At 39.3% G+C, this 22000-nt stretch overlaps 2 protein-coding genes across 5 annotated transcripts; one reads left to right on the top strand and one right to left on the bottom strand.

The window, feature by feature from the left end:
- Positions 1–3694, top strand: LOC104897520 (hypothetical protein). 2 transcript variants are annotated; one of them, XM_010684407.4, is made up of 10 exons: positions 2–258; positions 401–472; positions 731–810; positions 1800–1899; positions 1978–2031; positions 2194–2271; positions 2418–2515; positions 2607–2664; positions 3058–3179; positions 3259–3694. In XM_010684407.4, the coding sequence occupies exons 1-10, from the start codon at positions 43–45 to the stop codon at positions 3413–3415; spliced, it is 1035 nt and encodes a 344-aa protein (XP_010682709.1). In that variant the 5' UTR covers positions 2–42; the 3' UTR covers positions 3416–3694. The 2 variants fall into 2 exon arrangements, with proteins under 2 accessions (XP_048502563.1, XP_010682709.1); XM_048646606.1 differs by lacking the exon at positions 2194–2271 and having other exon boundaries at positions 1–258.
- Positions 3695–10847: 7153 nt separating this feature from the next.
- Positions 10848–21047, bottom strand: LOC104897519 (uncharacterized). 3 transcript variants are annotated; one of them, XM_010684405.4, is made up of 11 exons: positions 20700–21047; positions 20098–20154; positions 19901–19974; positions 18198–19028; positions 17917–18010; positions 17723–17833; positions 16922–17629; positions 14615–16831; positions 14466–14532; positions 12161–12309; positions 10848–11477 (listed from the first exon to the last, which is right to left on the bottom strand). In XM_010684405.4, exons 1-11 carry the CDS (start codon positions 20752–20754, stop codon positions 11149–11151), a joined length of 4692 nt encoding a protein of 1563 aa, XP_010682707.1. In that variant the 5' UTR covers positions 20755–21047; the 3' UTR covers positions 10848–11148. The 3 variants fall into 3 exon arrangements, with proteins under 3 accessions (XP_010682707.1, XP_048502406.1, XP_010682708.1); XM_048646449.2 differs by having other exon boundaries at positions 16922–17422; XM_010684406.4 differs by lacking the exon at positions 20098–20154.
- Between the last annotated feature and the right edge of the window lie 953 nt (positions 21048–22000).

Here is a 22000-nt window from a genome sequence, read left to right as displayed (position 1 = left end):
CAAGCATTTACCATACAGGCTACATCACTCACTCCCTAAACAATGACATCGAGGCTAAGACCCTCAATTTTAGTTCAATCAGCAAAAAACCCATTTGGCCTTGGATCAAATTGCTCAAAAACAACTCATTCACCTCCTAAATCTCCCTCTTTTCAAGCTTTGGTAGCCAATATGTCCTCAAATGAGGCTATGTCAAATGTACATTCTCCTGCTAAACTCATTGATTCTCACCTCCATGTTTGGGCATCTCCCCAAGAGGTGATTTTCTAACCTGAATTTTCTAACATTTCTTCTATTTGATTCAGGTTTTTCTTTATCAATTTCTCTTCTTTTTCATAGTAAAGGATTTCTGGTATCTTGTTTGAATTAATATTCATGCATTTTTTCCCTCTCTGAAAAGGCTACAGAAAAATTCCCTTATTTCCCAGGCCAAGAACCTACCTTAGCTGGACATGCTGATATCTTGCTTGAGGTAAATTTCTTGTGTTTTTATACCTCTTGTGTGTAGTTGGATTAATAATTGATTAGCTTAATCTTAACTGGGTATTGTGTTTTTGCAAAAGAATGTGAATTATACTGTATATTTTGAGATTTTGGTACATAATTTTATGCAGTTTCATGCCTAAAATTTTCTTTGAGTTGTTGAAGAAGAGATGTTGCATGCCCTATTTGTATTTTTGTTGTCTTTCTCCTCAAGAAGATGATTGTTTTGTCTCTTCAATAACAACAGTGTATGGAAGAAGCAGGTATTGATGGTGCATTAATTGTGCAGCCAATTAACCACAAATTTGATCATTCTTATGTTACAAGGTCTGTGTAAATCACTCTTTACAATATTAAATATTTCAGCTTAGATTTAATTTGGATATCCACTCCACTATCTTGCATAGGGTGGCAAACAAAACATAGATTGCAAAGTTGGGTATTCGCCAATGCTGCATAGCACTCATTTCATATTATCTGACCATATGACTACGTTTTTTTATTTCAGTTCATTTATCTTACTATGTTTTGTTTGTTTAGAATCCCAAAACTCTTTGACTTGCCAGTTTTTAATACCAATGCTATATAGAAGTGTCTTCTCTTCATGTGGATTTCACTTATATGAACTTATTTGGAACTTATCGGCCCTTCTCAGCCCTTATCGGAAGTTATAATTAAATCTGAACTAACATGAACAATTGAAGCTTATTGGACCTTTGGACCTTGTTGGAACTTTTTAGACTTAACTTATATAACCTCTTTTTTGTTGGAGTTAAGGCTTGGAAAAGCCTTGGCTCATTTTGTTGTTTGTCGTGGGAGGGAATCTCTCCTTGTTTTTATATTCCCTCCCTCCTTCCTTCTATTGAGTTGGTTCTAGAGATGCTTTTGTGGTTGGATGTCATGTTTGGGCTTGCTATCACACGCGCGCCACCCGAACCGGGCCTTGGGCCTTGGGGAATTAACTTAACTAAAGTTTACTTATCAACACCTATTTTCCTTTAATATAAGTGAAACAATGTGAGCAGTCAAATCCTAAGACTTCTTAAAAGCTTGCCAGACATTAAACGACAATAATATAAAATGAAGGGTGTGTTTACTGGTTAGCGTAACCAAAACAGAAAGATAAACTCCGTTGACATTGTAAAATTTTCTATGCAGTATGATTTTATCACATCGGCCAAACTGCTATAGTGCTTTAAACAAATATGTTCGTTCTTCCTCTATTTTGATTTACGAAAGTGGAATCCGTGAAAATGTTAAATCTTCATACCATCTCTTTGACGCACATGAATCATTGTCTCATGATTTTTATTCAGCATTTTGAAGAGATACCCCTCCAAATTCTCTGGTTGTTGCCTAGCAAATCCTGCTGATGATGGAAGTGGAATTGAACAACTAGAGGATCTTGTCTCCAAGGTGACTGCTGGTTTACCTTATCTCATAGTACAATGTTTTAGCTGTCTCTATATACATAATGCATTCTTTCTTTGTCAGGATGGATATTGTGCAGTTCGTTTTAATCCATATCTATGGCCATCTGGTCAGAAGGTAGTCATCTTCAATACTTTTCGAGTCACTAACTACCTCTGATGATTTTAGTTATTTATCTATCATACTTCTGTTTTACTTTTGATTACTTTGTATTATTTGGATGTATATGAACCATGAAATGTGATGAATATTGTGTATGTGATGCATCGACTTCTGCAGATGACAAATGAGATAGGCAAGAAAATGTTTTCCAAGTCCGGAGAGCTCGGTATACCAGTATGCTTCATGTGTATGAAGGTCTTGCAATGATACCTGATTGTCTCATCCTTGTGTTACTTCACATCTCTATAGACAAAGTTTTACTTATTTGGAATTACAAAGACAAAGAACTAACGTACCATTTTGTGACATCGTCATCGTTTGACTCAATGTTGAACTTTCAGGGTCTAAATATGCATTTTTCTGAGATTGAGGAACTGTGCACAGAATACCCTTCAACTCCTGTATTAATAGATCATATGGGTTTCTGCAAGCCGCCAACGTACATCTCTTGTTGGTAAATTTCGCCACAAGCAGCTTCCAAATTGTCAGCTTTCTAAAATTGGATGTCTTGTGTTTGTACTTTGTTGCAGCAATGATGATGAAAGCCCGGCCTTCTCAAATCTTTTAAAGTTATCTCGATTCCCACAGGTGAAAATATGGATTAGAGTACATGAAAATTACACTTATTCGTTTTCCTAACTATACATAGCTATATGTTGGTATCTTACTCGGACACTTCATTTCCATTTCACTTCCTGGAGTCTGTGGACAGTTGAAACTTCATTATGGACCAATAATATAAAAAATTCTTGGTGAATATCCCTATACATGAACACAACTGGCATGAAATTGCAGTTCGAAGTAGCATAGGTTTACTGTGATCGCAACTAAAGCATACAAACTCACACATCATATACTAGTGAGATGCTAATTAACCTTAAAGAAATATTGCTCGAGATTAAACATATAATTTTATTCAATGCTCACTATCATCTGCTTGGGTGTCCGTGTAATCCATTTTGATGTATGTTACATGAGCAGGTTTATGTAAAATTCAGTGCCCTGTTCAGGATCTCCAGAGAGCCATTTCCATACCAGGACTTGTCCTCTCCATTGTCTCAAGTCGTCTCGAGCTTTGGTGCGAATAGAATTATGTGGGGCAGGTAATGATTTGTATCATGCTAGATAGATGCATGTGATCTAAAAAGCAGCAAAAGAAAACTAAATAATCAACTATTGCAGTGATTTTCCATTTGTGGTCTCCGAATGTGGTTACAAAGCAGCAAAAGAAGCCGTATCTCTAATTGCTAAACAAGCAGACTTGTCACCTTCAGAGTTGAATTGGATAATGGGTGGAACAATCATGAAGCTTTTCCAAGGACATTGGCTTTGTACCTGAGCTTGATGAGATCTTTGGTGTATCGATGGTGTTATCAACTAGTTTAATTGGTAAGGTTAGAGTTGGTACACGTACCCCATGATCGAGAATTGAATTCTGTCTACATCATTGTCCTTACAGCTCCGCATACACTCCAAAGGAGTACATTTGTGCAATAACTTTTTATGGTATCTATAAGGGACGACTTTTATGCTGATAAACAGTAACTCCCTTGTTTAAATTGAAGACTATCATCTACCATTTGCTTGATCATCCATAAATATGAATTTACTTTTATTATGCTTTGAAGTATCTTTTATAATTATAAGTGATCTTTTCAACCATAAAATGTAATTTTCTGCCTTTATTTCACTACTTGTTTGGATGCATGAACATGATGTAATTTTCAACATGGATCAAACATTGGATAGAATCAAAAGTATTGGATGGAGGAAAATTGTACAATCAATAATATAATAGAAATGCTTGATATCTAAATTTCAGTTATCTTCTATCTCTTCTTCTATTTCCAATTCTGCAGAGGAGCTCTCTTCTATAAATTGTTGTGGGAAGTAATGAAAAAGGTACAAAACCTGTACCATGTGACTTGGGACTACAAAATCTTCGTCCAATGAAAAATTACATCTTTTGGTTGGCATTGGATTTTTATCAGATGGGTTTCTTCCACAAACAATTTGAGATTTTCCATATATATATCATAAAACAGAATGTTTTCATCTTTTTTTGTAAAAATTCTAATAATGGAGTTTAAAGGAGAGCATTAATTGCACCCAACAATCTCAGATTTGAGCTTCCACGATTAGGCTAAATTTGGTCAAATCTATACAAATATATTAAAAGACGTGTGTGACAATTGTCCAATATGTACATAAGTTATGTCGATTAATAAAAATAAGGTCAAATTTAGCTTGCAACAAGACTTGAACCCATGACCACTTGCTATTATGATATGATGCAATTACCATCTCAACAAACTTTTAATCATGCTTTAAGTGTCCATAATAAAAATTTAAATTACCATCTAGGAAAAGACATAATACAATAAGAAGCCACCAGAGAATCAACCCCTCTTGGTAAAAATAAACGCGGAGGTCATCGCTTTGCATTATGAAAAAAGAAAACCTCACTTACAGATCAACAGAAGTGGAAGTATAGATATGTAAATCAATAAACATTAAAAAAAATCTAAAAATCTATTTAGCATGGAAACTCTCATGAAGACCATGTTTTCCATTTCCAAAACTCGAGAGTACAAAATTTCTTTGAAAGACCAGCGAGTTTCCTGCCTCAATGATCTTCAGTCACAAAATGATATTTTCCCAACTAAAAATGTCTTAGCTAACTATATAGTCTATGCCCTATTAAATATATCTTTTGTCGGTAATAAACAAAACTACATCAAATTTCGATGCAACAATAGTTATTTAATCCTAAATTTTGGATTTCACGACAAATGAACAAATGGGGTGTTCAGATGCTTTTTCGAGGCATCACAAATGTGCCAAGCACCCGCGCAAAAGTTACAAGTCAAGCTTTCCTAGGAATGGTTTAGGAGGAAATATGACCAGGCATGGAGAAGTCCAAAAATGTCGCCAAATTGAAGGTTATAATACACGCATTCGTATTTTGTCGTGGCCCGAGATTCGTACGGCATGGGGTGCCTTCTAGGGACATGGGATGACATTGGAAAGGAATCAAGTGGTTTGGAACGAATATATTGATGCATTTACGTTCATTTTGAGACAATTTTGGGTTTCACTAAAAATGAACAAATGCGGTGTTCAAATGCTTTTCAAGGCAATGCAAATGATGCGAAATATCCGCGCAATGTTATAAGTCAAGTCGACTTTTCTATAAACATTTCGGGAGAAAATACGACCATGCCCGGAGAAATCCAAAAATGTCCCAAAAACAACCAAACTTGAAGGTTATAATATACGCTTTCGGACTTACCTAGGCCCGAGCTCCGAACAACACGGGATGCCTTCTAGGGGCTTGGGAGGTCATTGTAAAGGAGTCATGTAGCTTGGAATGAATATGTGGATGCATTTACGTTCATTTCGAGGCAGTTTTAAATTTCATAAGAAATGAACAGATAGGGTGTTTAAAAACTTTTCAAGGCAACACTAACGGTGTCAAGCACCCGCCCAACGTTACAAGTAACTTCGACTTTCCAAGGAACGTTTAGCGAGAAAATATGGCCAGGCACGGAGAAGTCCAAAAATGTCCAAAAACAATCAAAATTGAAGGTTATAATACACGCTTTGGGACTTTTTTTGGGGCCCGATCTTCGAACGCCACGGGATGCCTCCTAGGGACATTAGAGGTCATTGGAATGGAGTCATGTGGCTTGGAACGAATATGTAGATGCCTTTATGTTCATTTCGATACAATATTGGGTTGCACGAGAAATGAACAAATATGGTGTTCAAAGATTTTTCGAGTCAACACTAATGGTGCCAAGTACCGGCGCAACGTTACAAGTTATATCGGCCTTCCTAGGAACGTTTCGAGAGAAAATATGATCAGACTCGGAAAAATCCAAAAATTTCCCAAAAACAGCCAAAATAGAAGGTTATAATACACGCTTTCGGACTTTCCCCGGGGTCCGAGCTTCGAACGCCACAGGATGCCTCCTAAGGTCATGGTAGGTCATTGGAAAGAAGTCATGTGGTTTGGAACGAATATGTGGATGTCTTTACGTTCATTTCGACGCAGTTTAAATTCACGAGAACTAAACAAATGTGGTGTTTAAAGACTTTTCGACGCAACACTAATGGTGTCAATCACCCGCAGAACGTTATAAGTCACTTCGGCTTTCCTAGGAACGGTTCGAGAGAAAATAAGGTTGGGCACGGAGAAGTCCTAAAATGACCCAAAACCACAAAAATTGAGGTTATAATACACGTTTTCGGAGATTTTCGGGGTCCGAGCTCTGAACACCACAGGATGCCTCCTAGGGACATAGAAGGTCATTGAAAATAATTCATGTGGCTTGAAACGAATATGTGGATGCCTTTATGTTCATTTCGAGGCAATTTTGGGTTTCACGAAAAATGAACAAATGGGGTGTTCAAAGACTTTTCGAGGCGACACTTATGGTGCCAATCACCTGCACAACATTACAAATCACGTTGGCAGTCCTAGTAATGTTTCGGGAGAAAATATGACTAGGCCCGGAAAAGTCAAAAAATGCCCCAAAAACGGCCAAAATTGAAGATTATAATCCATGCACGCTTTCGGATTTTTTTGGGGCCGAAGTTCGAACGCCAGGAGATGCCTCCTACGGGAATGGGAGGTCATTGGAAAATCCATGCGGCTTGGATCGAATATGTGGATGCCTTTACGTTCTTTCGAGACAATTTTTGGTTTCACGAGAAATGAACAAATGAGGTGTTTAGAGGCTTTTCAATACAACACCAACGGTGCCAAGCACCCATGCAACGTTACAAGTCATATCGGCTACCCTAGGAACGTTTCAGGAGGATAGATGACCAGACCCGGAGAAGTCCAAAAATGTCTCAAAAACAGCCAAAATTGAAGGTTATAATACATGATTTCGGACTTTCCCGCCGCCCAAGCTTCGAACGCCGGGGGATGCCTCTTAGGGACATGGGAATTGGGAGGTCATTGGAAAGGAACCTTGTGGCTTGGAACGAATATGTAGATGCATTTAGGTTCATTTCGAGAAAATTTTGGGTTTCATGAGAAATAAACAAATATGGTGTTTAGAGACTTTTCGAGTGAGCACCAATGGTGCCCAGTACCCGCACAACATTACAAGTTACATCGGCCTTCCTAGGAGCGTTTCGGGAGATTTAATGATCACGTCTGGAAAAGTCCAAAAATTTCCCAAAAGTCCAAATTTTTCCCAAAAACAGCCAAAATAGAAGGTTATAATACACGCTTTCGGACTTTCCCGGTGTTCGAACTCCGAACGCCACGGGATGCCTCCTAGGGTCATGGTAGGTCATTGGAAAGAAGTCATGTGGCTTGGAACGAATATGTGGATGTCTTTACGTTCATTTCGAGACAGTTTAAATTTCACGAGAATTCAACAAATGGGGTGTTTAAAGACTTTTTGACGCAACACTAATGGTGCCAAGAACTCGCCCGACATTATAAGTCACTTCGACTTTCTTAGGAATATTTCGGGAGAAAATATGGTTAGTCCCGAAGAAGTCCTAAAATGACCCATAAACCACAAAAATTGAGATCATAATACACGTTTTCGGAGTATTCTGGGTCCGAGCTCTGAACGCCACGAGATGCCTCCTAGGGACATGGGAGGTCATTGGAAAGAAGTCATGTGGCTTTGAACAAATATGTGGATGCCTTTACGTTCATTTCGAGACAATTTGAGTTTCACGAGAAATGAACAAATGAGGTGTTTCGAGGCTTTTCAAGGCAACACCAATGGTGCCAAGCACCCGCGCAACTTTACAAGTCACGTCGGCTACCCTAGGAAAGTTTCGGGAGAAAATATGACCAGGCCCGGAGAAATCCAAAAATGTCCCAAAAAGAGGCAAAATCGAAGGTAATAATACATGTTTTCAGACTTTCCTGGGCCCAAGCTCCGAACGCCATGGGATGCCTTCTAGGTACATGGGAGATCATTGTAAAGAAGTCATGTGGCTTGGAACGAATATATAGATGCTTTTACGTTCATTTCAAGACAATTTTGGGTTTCACAAGAACTGAACAAATGAGATGTTCAGAGGCTTTTCGAGGCAACAAAATGGTGCCTTGCACCCGTGTAACATTACAAATAACGTCGACCTTCCTGGGAACGTTTCGGGAGAAAATATGTCTAGGCCCGAAAAAATACAAAAATGTCCCAAAAACAGCCAAAATATAAGTTTGTAATACACGCTTTCGGACTTTCCCGGGGTCGGAGCTCCGAACGCCACGGGATTCCTCCTAGGGACATGGTAGGTCATTGGAATGAAGTGATGTGGCTTGGAACGAATATATGGATGTCATCACGTTCATTTCGAGTCAATTTTAGGTTTCACGAGAAATGAACATATGGGTCCTTTAGAGGCTTTTCGAGGAAGAACAAATGGTGTCAAGCACCCGTGCAACGTTACAAGTCACTTCAACCTTCATAGGAACGTTTAGGGAGAAAATTTGAACAGGCCCGAAAAAACCAAAAATGTCCTAAAAACAGCCAAAATTGAAGATTATAATACACGCTTTCGGACTTTTTCGGGGTCCGAGCTCCGAAGGCCACGGGATTCCTCCGAGGGACATGGTAGGTCATTGAAAATAGGTCATGTGGCTTGAAACGAATATATGTATGTCTTTACGTTCATTGCGAGGCAATTTGGGTTTCACAACAAATGAACAAATGGGGTGTTAGAGGCTTTCCGAGACAATACAAATTGTGCCAAGGACCCTCGCAACGTTACAAGTCACGTCGGCACTCCTATGAAAGTCTAGTGAGAAAATATGACCAAGCCTGGAGAAGTAAAAAATATGCCAAAAACAAGGTTATAATACACGCTTTTAGACTCTGCTGAGGCCCAAGCTTCGAACACCACAGGATGCCTCCTAGGGCTATGAGAGATCATTGAAAAAGAGTCATGTGGCCTGGAACGAATATATAGATGCATTTATGTTCATTTCGAGACAATCTTGGGTTTCACGAGAAATGAACAAATATGGAATTCAGAGACTTTTCGAGGCATCACTTATATATGGTGCCAATCACCCGCACAACGATACAAGTCACGTCGGCACTCCTAGAAATATTTCGGGAGAAAATATGACCAGGCCCGGAAAAGTTCAAAAATGACCAAAAAACCGCCAAAATTGAAGGTTAATACACGTTTTCGCATTTTCCCGAGACCCGAACACCGAACGCCAGGGGATACCTCCTAGGGGAATGGGAGGTCATTGGAAAAGTCATGCGACTTGGAAAGAATATGTTGATGCCTTTACATTCATTTCGAGACAGTTTTAGATTTCACGAGAAATGAACAAATGAGGTGTTTAAAGACTTTTCAAGGAAACACAATTGGTGTCAAGCACACGCGCAACGTTACAAGTCACGTTGGCTACCCTAGGAACGTTTTGGGAGAAAATATGACTAGGCCCGAAAAAGTCCCAAAATGTCCCAAAAAAAGCCAAAATTGAAGGTTATAATACATGCATTCGGACTTTCCCAGGGATTGAGTTACGAACGCCACGACATGCCTCCAAGCGACATGGGAAGTCATTGAAAAGGTGTCATGTGGCTTGGAACGAATATGTGGATGACTTTACGATGATTTCGAGCCAATTTTTGGTTTAACGAGAAATAAACAAATGGGGTGTTCAGAGGCTTTTGGAGGCAACATTGATGGTGCCAAGCACCCGCCCGATGTTACAAATTACGTCGGCTTTCCTAGAAACGTCTCGGGAGAAAATATAACCAGGTCTAGAGAAGTCCAAAAATGTCCCAAAAACAGCCAAAATTGAAGGTTATAATACACGCTTTCGGACATTTCTGACACCCAAGCTCCGAACGCAGCAGAATGCCTCCTAGAGATATGGGAGGTCAATGGAAATGAACCTTGTGACTTGGAACGAATATGTAGATGCCTTTACGTTCATTTCGAGACAATTTTGGGTTTCACGAGAAACGAACAAATATGGTGTTCAACGACTTTTCGAGTCAACACCAATGGTGTAGCGTGGAACGAATATGTGGATGTCTTTACGTTCATTTGGAGGCAGTTTAAATTTCATGAGAACTGAACAAATGGGTGTTTTTAAAGACTTTTCGACGCAACACTAATGGTGCCCAGCACTGCCCAACGTTATAAGTCATTTCGACTTTCCTAGGAATGTTTTGGAGAAAATATGGTTAGGCACGGAGAAGTCCTAAAATAACCCAAAAACCACAAAAATTGAAGGTAATAATACACGTAATTTTTGGAGTTTTCCGGGGTTTGAGCTCTGAATGCCACAGGATGCCTCCTAGATAGGGACATGGGAGGTCATTGGAAAAAAGTTATGTGGCTTGAAACGAATATTTGGATGCCTTTATGCACATTTCGAGGCAATTTTGGATTTCACGAAAAAATGAACAAATGAGGTGTTCAGGGACTTTTCGAGGCAACACTTATGGTGCCAAACCGCCAATCACCCGCCCAACAATACAAGTCACGTCGGCCCTCCTAATAATGTTTCGGGAGAAAATATGAGAAGGCCTGAAAAAGTCAAAAAATTCCTCAAAAACAGCCAAAATTGAAGGTTATAATACACTTTCGAACATTTTCGGGGACCGAACTCCAAACGCCACGAGATGCCTCCTACGGAAATGGGAGTTCATTGGAAAAATCATGCGGCTTGGAACAAATATGTGGATGCCTTTACATTCATTTCGAGACAATTTTGGGTTTTACGAAAAATGAAAAATTGAGGTCTTGTTGCCACAAAAAAAAAGTAGGCGTAAAATTCTATTTGTCAATACTCATTCTGCTACGGCTTTAAAATAACAAGCCTAGTATCATGTACAAGTACAGCCTCTACAAGGGTATTCTTAGCTAAATTGCCCAAACTATAACAGCCCTTCTATCACCCCTTCATGAACAGGTAAACAGGGTAAATATAGGCCGGAGAAAATGAATTTCCAAAAATGAAAAAGAAAGCTTTACACCCAAAAAAAAGGAAACTGTACACCTCTTGGTAGAACTGGAAAAAACATTAGATACAACTAACTATGACACTTGTACCAAAAATACTAACTAATCTTCTATCCTTTGGATCTCTCCCATCATGATCCTGTTGCTAGTTACCTTGAAACCAAGAAGAGCTGGATCAATCTGCCTTCCTTTCTTCCCTTTCTTCTTCCCACTTTTACCACCTTGGCCAGCATCACCAGATTCTGAGACACCTATTGCATGTGCCTCGGGTTGAGGCGGTTTCTTAGCATTGCTCTTTAACATGTCAATAAATGATGTCTCTGATACATCAGAGTCACTACAAGAATTAGTCCGCCTAAATCGCATATCCTTCTTGGTAGAGGTATCAGGAGCTTGGACAGTCGTGTTGCCTCCTATGTCCCGCCGTCCACCTAAAATTCGTCATACCAGTTTCGCAATATTAGCTTTCTAATCAAACTGAACTTTTAAAAATATTTTTCTACTAATATATTGATTTCTCATAATTTCACAATGAAAAAACAGCTTGTCATAATTTTGCTAATCAAACCACAATTGTGTGCATTCAAAACCTAGAAAAAAAAGGGTTGTACATACTCCAAGCTCCAGACTGGCTTCACTGTAAATATATAACTTGATCCGTCTCTGCTACATACAACACCAAAGGGATTCACCAACATGCAGGGTGTGTTAAAGGCTTAAAGCTCATACACAATCACCAGGTTTATGATGAAGTAGGAGAAATGGTAGACTCAATTACTCATATACAATGAGCTGACTGGCTAAAAAGAAAGATGTCAATGTCATACACCGTTCTATATAAGCCAAAGAATAAAACCTCGAACACAGTACCAAATACCACTAACAGCAAAAATGTAATACAACGATGGGCCAGAGTACTCCATCCTTAAAAAAGGTGACATCTTAGTTCTCTAAAATCTAGTATATTCCCCAATAGAAACAGTTCCAACAAAACATCAACCATATTATCAGAAAGCTACTTTTATGATCTTTTACCAACATGAAGATGATAGTAAGTAGTAACTCAAGTAAACATCTAATTCATTAGGACAATGTAGTGCGAGGATGTGCATACCGTCAGAAGTTCCAATTAGTGGATTCATCCCTTTGGTGGCAGCTTCAACTACTAGATCAGTCAACCCTTCTTGACAGGACAAAGGACGAGATACAGGTGGACGTTTAAACAAGACGTTTTCTGACCCTCTGGAAAGAACAGTAGGTATCCTGCGCCGAAGAAACCAATTTCAGGAAGGGGGGAAAATCAAAAGGCTCAACTGTAAGTGTTAAAACAAACTGCAACACAAAGAAAAGGGGTAAGGAGAAACGACTAGATCATCTAAAAAAGCAGAGACAAAGAACCAAGAGTAACTACTCTCTTCTGTGACATCATCAGAAGACACTGATGTTCAACGGAAAGCAAAGACAAAATTGCAGTTTCCAAATGGTATTCACATGCAGAAGCACATTTCATAAAGGTTGAAGCACATTCGGAACATACTTCAGGTCCACGAACATTGATGGAAACTAATGAAAAATTAGGGTGAAAGCTGAATGCATCTAAAACCCTTTCACTGAAAGAAAGAAAATTAGAAACACATTTGACTACTACAAAACTCTGATTCAACTCCTATCTAAACCTTAAAGTCTCAAGCATAAATTTTCTAAAGAAACAATTGGGGAGAGGGGGTGGGGAGCCTTAAGTTGTTCTGGACCAATGCTCCCACCTCACAACTAAGGTTAATTACCAATTATTACCAGGGTGGTAATTACAATTAGTAGCAAGAAGTGGGAGCATTGGTCACAGACCAAGCAGTAAATGCTCCTCCATACATAACCCTCCTCCAACCAACCAACTAAAAGGGTTTCCATCGACATTTGACAGCACAGAAACTTCCTGTTTCTGCACAGACTCTGTTCTCTTTAGCCCCCAGCTACAAAGAGACCATCACAGCAATCAACTCACAATCGTTACACCAAAGGGCATCTAATAATCTCTTCAAAGTCAGAAAACCTCCTTCCGCACACCTCCTCTGTGCTCCCTCTCTAATCACCAATGTCAGCCACCAGCTACATGGAAACCACCAAAGCAGTCAACTCTCCGTCATGATCAAACGTCCCAACTTTTCTTCCTTGCTCTTTATCAATTGATATCTAATAATTTGACACATAAATGCTAAACCTATAAAAGGTAGAATAACAATAGCTAAAACTAAGTCCAGAAGAAGAAAAGTGCAGGGACAAACACGAACCATCATGCATCGCGCACACTTGGAGCTACAAAAGGATGAAGATTTCTCACGGAAAAAAATCGTCAAAGCATCTGCTGTTTCAATCTTTCTTTTCAGCTCTTTCAAAAGTTCAGAGATTCAATAAGTTTAGATAGCACCCCTCAAAAAAAATTCAGTATGTTTAGACATGACCTAAACTATAAAGACAGACTACTGCAATACAGTCCTGTTAGAAATTTGATTTGCATATTTTTATCAACCAAAGTACCCACAACCTGATTATGCACAGAACCATATGACCATTGGTTGAAGTAATATAAACTGCAGGAAACATCAAAACAAATGATAGGAATAATAATCACTAAATTTTTCAACCAGATATAACAACTATAATAAATAAATATAAAAAATAAGTGGAGTACTGTACAGTTAAAGTGAGCAAAATTATTCACCCAACATAAAAAGAGAAACAAAAGTGAGCAAAATAAAGCAGCATATACTACTTCAGAGAAAGACTTTGCACTAGCCTTCTAATTTTGCGTAACAAACATTGCTTATTAAGTATAGGAACAAGACTTTGCTCTACATGCCTTCTATGTTTAGGTAACCAACATTGCTTATCTAGTTTAGGAGCAATTGTGCAGAAGAACTGTAATAAATCACATTCTAAAAGCTACCTTTTAATAGAATTTAATACCTTACAAGACAATTTGTTCAAGAAAGAATACCATTTTGACATTTTCTTGAGCTCCAGAAGTTGAGTAATAGACACCAAATGGACTGGTTTTGTGGTTAATATTAATGTGTAAAACTCACAAGAACCATCAAAGTGTAGTGTTAATTGAGCAAGCTATCTATTTGTTTGGAAAAGCTTTACGAGGTTGTTTGTGGAAGTGGTGTATAAACAGAATTCTGAAAGGAAGATTATCGTATTCATCAAAGTGACTGTCACCAAAATATGGACTATACTCCACCAAATCACACAAACGCACAGATCCATTTTTTGGCACATAGTGCATCCTCAAAGCAATTCTATCAATTTATTCCCCATCTTCATCAGAAATCAATATCATACATGGGTAAAAAGGTAATACACTGCTTACAATTACAACAGTACTTAATGCTAAAGATTGCCAGCAGCAGATTCATTACCTATCAACCTCTTCAGTAAAGGAATTAGATCGTCCAATTTTTTCATTGTAGAATCCTCCTTGTCCAGCTGCAAGCAACATAAATTATTATTACTTCCCACCTTCCAAAGATTTGCAAGCATTACCAGAAGTGAATCTCAGAAAATTTACCAGCAACCCCAATCGAGCTCTGCCTGTTAATGGAACTGGCTGGTACCTCCCTGCCATCCAATGCTGCCACTCCATGTTGCTTGGACATACTCTCAGGAATTTCCATTACTGATCCTTTCACCATATCTTCAATTTTGGGAGCCCACTTCTTCCCTTCCACCTCTGAGAATTCTCGGTCAATATAAGAGTTGCCACTCGCATCAGAATTAGTGTATATCAGAGAAGCACTTCTATTTATTCCAGGGTAGATAGAATCTCCCTCCATAGCTATTCCAGGGTTGGATCGACCAGTCAACCTTGCAGTACTGTCAAAACCACCACCCTGTTCATCAGCTAAACGGAGCTGAGTTTGCTCAGCTGATATATTCACAAAAGATGGAACAGCTGCCGGATTGGCTAAAGCAAGGTCATGCTCATGAGCAAGGTTAAACAAATGCTCTGCAGAGTTTGCTCCATGAAAAAGTCCAGATGGTGTTCTTCTCTCCAAAGGTGGACCTTCATTCATATTTAGTGGTTGGGTAGGTTGATGGTTAGATTTTTGATGTAGCAATTCCATCAACAATCTCTTTGAATTGTCTTCATCAAATTGTTGCTCCCTCTTCTGTTGCTCAGCATTAATGTGCAGCTGCTGGATATGAGATTCTATCCAATCATTCGACATACGGCTATCACTATCAGGCCAACGACCCTCGGCATCAAAATGTGACGAATTGAATTCATTCTGAACAAAAGGGTGGTGTGGATGATGACTAAGGTTCCCAGAATTTAATGAGCCCAGTTGACCTCCAGAGCGCACATGACCATTTGGATCTTGAATATCCAAACCCTGCAGTCTGGCCATAGCATTAGCCATTTCCAAGTTCACACCTGGACCTCCACCTTGCATGGACATTGCCCGATCAAAAGGTATTGTCCCGGGGTCATATAGACCTCTTTTCAGTCGTTCTTGCAGTTGAAGATTTCTTTCAATTTCTCTTAGCTGCTCCTCCTGCTGTGCCCTTTGCTGCTGTTGTTGCTGTTGCTGCAACATATCTAGAGGGCTAAACGGAGGTGGGCTGAAAGCAGCAGAATGACCTCGCTGAGAGCCAACAGGATTGCGAAGAAATTGCTCTGGTTCGTCCACTGGCCAAACGGAGCTAATTGGTCTTCCTTCCCCCATTTCTGGTCGCTGCCTTAAGCCCATTGACATCTGCCGTGCTTGTAGCTGCTCCTGCTGAAGCATTTGATGAGATCGAAATTGTTCATGCCGTGTGTGCTGCATTAGTTCTAAGAGATCCGCCTGCCTATCTTGATGAGTTGCTTGGCCCATCTTCGCCTGTATAAAGTGATCCAAATATGGATCACTGTGCCTTGAAGACTGATTCAAATGGGACTGGGAATCACGTAGAAGCTGCTGCTTCAGCAGCATCTGATCCAATCCTGTACTAGGATCTATATGAGATTGAGCAAAGCCAGACTCGCGAGCATGTAAGAGCTGCTCAAGTATATGTTGCCTAGCTTGGGACTGTTGTTCCTGCAAATAAATTTTCTGAAGCTGCTGCTGTTGTTGCTGCTGCTGTTGTTGTTGTTGCTGCTGCAAATGATGTTGTTGGAGCTCAAGCTGCCTCTGCTGTTCGAGAGCCAAGATATGCTCAAGTTCAGACAAAGGTTGATTAGAAAGCTGTTGATGGAGAGAAGCTCGGCTTGGCACTTGTTCTAAAGGTGACTCATTTAAGTGGGTAAATTGAGACAACAGATTCCTCTGTTGGATATGCTGCTGCTGGAGTTGTCTTGATATAATTTGCTCAGCTAATTCCCGATGATTGGACTCTTGATCAAGGTGAGGAAAGTGATGAGTCTCCAATGACTCTCCATACATGTTCGAGTTAGATATAGGACCTTTGTCATAAAAGTTGGACCATGTTTCCTCCAACTGATCAGGAACTCCGCTGAAAGGAGAAACCCTTCCTGGCGAATGACCCATATGATGACCAGGAATACCAGCAGTAGAGGGCATACTTGAGGGTTGGGCTTGCCTGGTTGGATTTCCTTCAAGTTCAGACCATAACAAGCCAAAAGGGTGGAGCTTATCATCTTTGAGAATGGGCATGCCGGTTTCTTTCACTTCATTCGGATGGTTATGAAACCCGACTTGATTTACCATTGGCCCATCAGCACTTCTCAGGCGTCTCCCAACAGGGTTGCCGCTACTTCCAGGTCTTCCAGGAAATACAATTTCTGCAACACGAGTAAAATGTTGATTAACATCATAGCATTACATTCACCAATGTGAATCTCAAAAGCATATAATGATTCTAAGAGAAATACCTTCATCCTGAGCAGAAGAATCATGAAAGCTTTTCCCTTCGGAAAATGCATGTTGTGCCAAATCATCACGCTCCAGCATCCGAGGGCGAGCAGGCAGATTTAAATGATTATCCAACTCTGACAACCGCCAACTTTGGCTATTCAATGTGGACGGATCATTGATCTCAGTAGTATGCGCAGACTCTCCATTATCTATCTTAGAACTCAGATCTGAGCTAATACCAAGACCTTCTTGAAGCATCAGATGCGGCATTACATCACCCAGCTCTTGGAAAGGAGCATGTTCTGGAGCATCTACTAAGCGAACTGGTAAATCAGGGCCAAAGAAACCTTGTTCAAACCATGAGATGATGTCCACACCAAGAAATGGACCCTGTACCTCTCCCTGAGGATCACGGTAATATAAGCTTAACTCCTCAGGTGGTACGCCATCTCCCACACCATTAGTATCTCTCTCACTCTGGGCATACAGACTGTTACCCCGACTATCATCAAGAGATTCTGTCACAAACAAAGAATTAGAATCATCAGGAAGTTTAGAACCAATATCAAAAGCAGTTCGATCGACTTCAGCAGCTTTAAGGTTAGCAATGTTGTAATTATCATCACGAGTCTTAGCCGCGTCAGCAATTCTCGAAACTGCCGACATTGGTCCCTCAGATACTGTGCTCCAAACTTTAAATTCTGATGCATATTGAGCATTTATTTCTGAAACATGCAATAATATTGTGATTAGAGATATTGCGCTTAAATTATATTCTGTTTATAAGAAAACATCAAGCAAAGTAGAAGGATCATCACCTTCAGCCTGAGTAGATTTACCACTCATGGGATCAAGGAAACTAATAGCCTCCTCATTATTAGCAGGAATATCACCCTCATTATCCACAACAGAATCCAAGTTGCCAGTGCCTGGTCAAGACAACTTTCACCATCAAAACGAAAAGCTCGAACAGTTGCTTCTTAACCAAAATTAAAGTGATTATGATTATTACCTGTAGCAGCCTCAGCTACCTTGCTCTGTCTGTATGCACTGTAAGAAGCTCCACTACCAGTGACTTGCCCCTTCCATATATCATTAAGTATTGCCTGTTGGAACGGCATAATATCAATACCAGCAAATATAAAGATTTAAATATCCCACTTAGAAGGGCCTATGAACACATTTCTTGTCTGCTGCGGTTTTGGGAATGACAAGAAAATAGAAACTATGAACATCACATAAAAAAGAGAGTTAATCAAAGGACTAAACAAAGTATTTCATCATAAATCTCACCTCCTCCTCGGTATCTGGTGCAACAAAAGCTAATGGCACAACAGCCTCCATCTGAGTTATGGAGGGCACTTCTTCCATGGAATCAGGCTTGGAATAAGTAGTTGCATCAATCTTTTGTGAACGGTATATGTCAAGAAGCTTAGCTCTGGGGTAACAAAATGACTCCGCTGTAAAATTTGGTTTCCCAAGTATATGCTCGTCCTTGTCAACTTGGACAGTGCCACTTGTACTGCCCAGTGGAGGCTTCACATTTGGTATACCACTTGACCTCCCTCTTCCAACAGTAAATCCCATGTTGTGACCATCTACCTTTCCTTTATCAAGGCCAAAGCCTGGAGCAGCACGGTATGGAGTAGGTGCACTTGAGGTAGGTTCCATCCTATGGCGAGGCCTCCACTTATTATCACGAGACTCAGCATCACGATTACCACTCCCAATCGATTGACTATCATTCTGAGCATCTTCCTTTTCATTATCTGTTTTCCTCTCAGGCCGTGATTCTTTCTCCTTGTCATCAGGACCCCACCTAGAAGACCATTTGCTGTCACGCCTTGTCTCATGGTTAGAGTTGCGGGTTGTTGGGTCATGCCAACGTTCAGCAGCGGGCAGGTTTCTCGCCTCTGTACTTTCCCTGACAGAAACATTTTCAACACGGCGATCAGTTTTCCGGCGTTCTCTTCTACCAAGTAATCCAGTTTCCCTTTCCTCCTCACGCCAACGCCTGGTGCTTTCATTCTCAGAAGCAAGTTTCCTCCAGTCCTTCTTGTCATTTTCCTTATGAGTTGGATCAGTGGAGTTTCCAAGAGAGAGAGTGATTGGGCTACGGATATCCTGTTGATAAATAGAGAAAAGATTCCAGTTAATAAATATAAACCAACTTTAACTACACATTATGCCCCCTGACTACAGTCTTGGAGATAACAGTAATAATTATTAATGGCCAAATGAATTTTCCATCTGAAAAACAAAGGGATTCCAGATACATTTAGCTCAAACCTCTCCTGAGGTTTCAGTATTGGCTTGCATAAAATGACCAAAACAAGTTTTTCCCATTAAATTCATGATAATCAGAAGCCAAATACTTTCAACATCCTAAACCAGCAGGGGTTCCCATTCTCTAACACTGAGCAACTCCAGCCACAGAAAATTTCCCATGAATCAGGCAAAAAGACAATGATAAACAAAATAATAGAAAAATTCAAAGACAGACTAGAAAATCTAAACAAATTACTTCTACGATTCAATTCTCATACGATAACTTTCCAATGTAGACATTTACCATAATCACATTGACATATCAAGACAGGCAAAGCTCTTTTGTGAAGTCAAGTAAGAGAGCATACACAGAAGGGGTGCTTCTCATTCTCAAATAAGTACATAGCTAGAGAACCCAATCATACTGCACTACAAACAATTTACATCAACTTCAAATATCACATATCGATCAGTTCACAGATCAAAGAAGAAAAAGGCAAGACAACACCAACATGATATGTATTCAGGAAAAATTAAAAGCAAGAAACCATTACAATCAGTATGATTCCGAACATAAGCTGGAAACAAAACCTTAATACACAAATTCAATTTCACATGAGATGAAACACGACGTGTTATTATGAACTGAGATGCTACAATATCTATGTATTAAGAGGAAAAGAAAAGGCAACGAAGTTTTAAAAAAAAAAAAAAAATGACAAACACACCGGCTTAGCATCACTAGGTTTAGCATAAAGCCATTGAGGGGACAAAGGAATGCTATTCTCAGAAGCTGCTTGATCTGCATCGATTTCAAAAACAAAAAGTTAGTAGTTACAAAACAAGGCGAAAAAATCATTAGAAAGATATCATACCTGAGAAGACGTAAAATCAATTAAAAACCCATCACTACCATCAACTATACCTTTAACATCATCAAGGAACCCCATAGTGATCTTTTCATCATCAATTTCTAGTGAGGCTTCAAGACATATAGCAAGTACATTAGACACTTCGAAACTTAAAAACCTTACAATCACGCCAAACCCGTCAGCCAAATTACTCGTTAAGTAAATTAAATCATAATCTATACAAACACCACCCCCACAAAATAAAATAAAAATCATCCTCATTTCCATAAACTTAAACACTCATTTCAATTTTAGGGTAACAACTTAACATCAAACAAAATTTCACCATAAGCTAATAAGTTGTATCAACTACTCATAAAAAAAACAAATCAAAAATGGGATACTGATAAGTAAATCAAATCCGGATACTTCAAACTTACGGATTACACAAACAAGTCATTTCATTATCGCAAATGAAACATAAATCAAACCCTAAAACCCACGAATACTAATTAACAGAAAAGAAAAAAAGGATTCTTGTATTAGATCAAAAAAAAGCCCTAATTCTACACTACAACGAAGAAATCAAAATTGACAACATCTCAAATCTACAAAAATCGGCCCCAAATTGAAAAACCCCCAAATCAAGAAATGACGAGAAAGTAAAAGGGTTTACCTTTGGGGGTCGATAAAATGAGATCGTCAGGCAGATCAATCTTGCGGTTAGCCATTTTTGAGATTGAGATCGAAATCGATGGCTCAGATTCGGCGAAATCGATAGGAGAAAAGAGGAGAGAGAAAGCGAAATATAGAGAGAGAGAGAAAGAGATGCCGGAGATTATTTTGGGGAGAAGGAGGAAAGAGAAAGATTAGGGTTTCGCGCAGTGTTGCGAGAGCACTTGCAGGAGAGAGAGAAGGAATGAGAGCGCAAGGAAGAGAGTAGGAGAGAGAGAGAGAGAGCTGAAATGGGTGAGAGACGGGAGGGGTATGGGTGGTGAGAACGGCAAAATCAAATCATGAAACTTTGGTACTACTAATATTACTTACTACTAATCTATAATCTATAATCCAACTTACTACTAATCTATAATCTATAATCTATAATCTATAATCCATAATCTATAATCCATAATCCATAATCCATAATCCATAATCCATAATCCATAATCCATAATCGATGTAATCGATAATCGATAATCGATATAATCCATAATCAATAATATATAACCAATTTGAATCGATAATAATCTATTTTTATTCAAAAAATTTGTATATAGAAATTTGTGTGATTTTCGCTAAATGAAGAATTTTGTAAAATTATTCGTTTATTAGGTGTTAGGGTCAAAATATGGATAAAGGGGGTCGGAATATTGTTTTTTTAGGGAAAAGCACAATAATGCATTAATCAGTGGACAAAGTGTCCGAAAGTACATATAGATAAATTTCTGAAGGACAGTCATTTTTCCAAAACTTATTCTACCCCAAATGGCACTATCTTAGCAAGGTGATGGACTACATAATTCTCACCTCTCTTAACATGAGACCATCTAACAAAAGCCAAACTAGACCAAAAAAACAAAATGTCCTCTAGAACACGATCGAATTCCGACATGAAAACGACAGTTTTAGAAAGGCGAGATACAAGAACTTGGCTATTATATCTGACTCCACAATGATATGCTCATATCCAAATCGAAGCACTAGCTTAAGAGCGAAAATGAGAGCTTTACCTTCTCCAATTTCGGGTGCCCACCAAGCACGAACGCGTCGGGATGCCATAAACAACACCCCTCCTTTTTCATCTCGAGCCATAACACCCATACCAATCCACCCCTCTACATCATCATAATTGAACCATCGATTACTGCTTGATGCTTGACGAGGGACCGAGCTTTTATACACTTGTTGGGTGTATGTATTATGGTCGAGAATCATTCTATCAACACGAGCTAAAAGGACGACATTAGGAGTGGTTGT

This window comes from Beta vulgaris, chromosome 6, assembly GCF_026745355.1.
Source record: "Beta vulgaris subsp. vulgaris cultivar EL10 chromosome 6, EL10.2, whole genome shotgun sequence".
Lineage (NCBI taxonomy): Eukaryota > Viridiplantae > Streptophyta > Magnoliopsida > Caryophyllales > Amaranthaceae > Beta > Beta vulgaris.
The sequence above is the reverse complement of the archived record's forward strand: the minus strand, read 5'-3'. Positions and strand labels throughout refer to the sequence as shown.

Excerpts from the sequence above, each read along its gene's own strand:
- LOC104897520 (XM_010684407.4), top strand. The coding sequence starts at position 43 with ATGACATCGAGGCTAAGACCCTCAATTTTAGTTCAATCAGCAAAAAAC. Across the intron at positions 811-1,799 it reads GATCATTCTTATGTTACAAG|CATTTTGAAGAGATACCCCT; the intron begins GTCTGTGTAAAT and ends ATTTTTATTCAG. Across the intron at positions 2,665-3,057 it reads AGTTATCTCGATTCCCACAG|GTTTATGTAAAATTCAGTGC; the intron begins GTGAAAATATGG and ends TTACATGAGCAG.
- LOC104897519 (XM_010684405.4), bottom strand. The coding sequence starts at position 20,754 with ATGGCTAACCGCAAGATTGATCTGCCTGACGATCTCATTTTATCGACC. Across the intron at positions 18,011-18,197 it reads CACCAGATACCGAGGAGGAG|GCAATACTTAATGATATATG; the intron begins GTGAGATTTATG and ends CCGTTCCAACAG. Across the intron at positions 17,834-17,916 it reads GGTAGCTGAGGCTGCTACAG|GCACTGGCAACTTGGATTCT; the intron begins GTAATAATCATA and ends TGTCTTGACCAG.